At 48.7% G+C, this 1902-nt stretch overlaps 1 protein-coding gene across 1 annotated transcript; it reads right to left on the bottom strand.

Annotated features, from left to right (window-relative positions):
* Positions 1-380: 380 nt before the first annotated feature.
* Positions 381-1227, bottom strand: LOC146925090 (uncharacterized). The gene is made up of 3 exons (XM_085711929.1): positions 1026-1227; positions 448-975; positions 381-403 (listed from the first exon to the last, which is right to left on the bottom strand). The coding sequence occupies exons 1-3, from the start codon at positions 1225-1227 to the stop codon at positions 381-383; spliced, it is 753 nt and encodes a 250-aa protein (XP_085568055.1).
* Positions 1228-1902: the final 675 nt, after the last annotated feature.

The following is a 1902-nucleotide window of genomic DNA, read 5'->3' as shown; positions in this document are numbered from 1 at the left end:
GATTTGAATTACTTAAAGGAAAATAAGACGAGAGATTACCTCGTGATGCTGCCGTGTGAGATGTTGCGCCAGTATCCATGTACCATTGATTGTCAGGAGTCTGGAGAGACATGGTGTGCATAGCTGCCTCAATGTCGGTCTGTATCTGAGATGGTGTAGTAGCTGCATATGCCTGAGGACGCTGTCCTAGGATGCCGGACTGCTTCGGAGGACCGGTGGGGCGTGCCCATTGAGAAGTGGGATAAGGACACGGAGGCATAGCCCATGGAGGAGGAGTCCAACCCCATTGTTGCCAGGTTGGGTACTGCTGTTGCTGCTGCCAAGGAGGATAGGACCATGATGGAGGGGCACTAGGAGTTCCAGATTGAGGTCCACTTCGGTTACCACGTCCCCCTCCGCGACCCTGGTTGCCACGAGAGCGAGAACGATTGTTGGGGCGGCGGTTGCCACGCTGAGAGGTGTCTTCAGAGGGTCGTTGTTGAGTGGTGTGCATGGCAGCATGAGAGCCGGTGCTTGCCATTTTAGCCATACCAGCTTCCTCCAAAGTGAGCATGGAGCGAGCCTGATAAAATGCAGGAAGAGGATTACTTTGACGGATCAAGGTGGCAACGCTGCGGTAAGCTTCTGGAAGACCAGATATTAGTTGAAGAACTAGACGGTGATTGTTGACTGGAGAGCCGACATTCCTCAACTGGTCAGAGAGTATCTTAAGACGCTGACAATAAGCAGAAACATTGGGAAAATCCTCCATGCGAGTGTTGGAGAACTCTTGCTCAAGAGTGACAGCACGAGCGTTCTGATTGTCCTGGAAAATATTGGCCAAACGGTTCCATGCTTCCGCGGCAGTGGAGTTGGGTTCCAGAATAGTAGTCAGCAAATCGGTAGAAATGGTGGAATAAATCCATTGAAGGACAGTGGCATCAAGAGTGGTCCATTGTTCATACTCGGCGTCGGTAGGGGATGGCGGAGCTTTATCTGTAGACGGAACAATGTGATGCAAGCTCGATGTGAGCGAGCATGAATACGGAAAAGCTCGGCCCAGGTTCCATATTGATCTTTTTCCATCTCAAGAATAATAGGAATGTGGTTCCTAATGTTCGAGTCGGCAAGGGCGGGATGAAACTCCGTTTTTGAACCTTTGAGCGTGGTGACCTTGGACTGGCTGGAATCACCGGTGGCAGCTGGGGTGGAACGACCATTAGTGTCACTGTGTTCGGAATCAGACATGATATGTAGTGGGAAAATGAATCACGTACAGAGAACACACGGTACAGGTCTTCAAGGAGAAAACACACGACACAATTGAAGAAAAAATTGAAAATGAACAGTCACCAGCAGAAACAAAAAGAGCAGTACGGAGGAGAGAAAGTCCCAACGTGATGGTGTTGTATTCGTCGGAAGCGTCGGTACAGCTGTCGGAATTGAGAACAGGGATCTGAATCGTGAGGTGAAGAACAGATGACGAATCAAAACAGAGCAGGTGTCGGATTCGCTGGGTTTTTGAGCACAGTGGTGCGGTGTGCGTCGGCGGCGGTGGCACGATCAGAACAGAGGCGGTTCTGATGTTCAGCGGCGGCGCGATCAGAACAGAGGCGGTTCTGATGTTCAGCGGCGGCAGTACGCAGAGGACAGAGCCTGTTGCTGCGTGGGTTGATGTGAAGGAGAAGAAGTGCACGCACGAGTTTCTGTGTTTTTTTTTTTTTTTTTTAGAGAGAGGGATCGATTAGGGTTGATACCATGTAAGATAATGGAATGCCTGACTTTCTCATTCACATGAATAGAATATATACAGCTCTTGTGTAACGTTTGGTCAACTATCTAATTACTCTACAGCATAATTACAGGAAACTAATTATAGTAAATTAATACAAAATATTCTATTCTATCAATTGGCCTCACTGA

Source organism: Medicago sativa, chromosome 5, assembly GCF_051527215.1.
Source record: "Medicago sativa cultivar Bolivia chromosome 5, Bolivia_mono, whole genome shotgun sequence".
Classification (NCBI taxonomy): Eukaryota; Viridiplantae; Streptophyta; class Magnoliopsida; order Fabales; family Fabaceae; genus Medicago; species Medicago sativa.
This window is presented reverse-complemented; position numbering and strand designations above follow the sequence as displayed.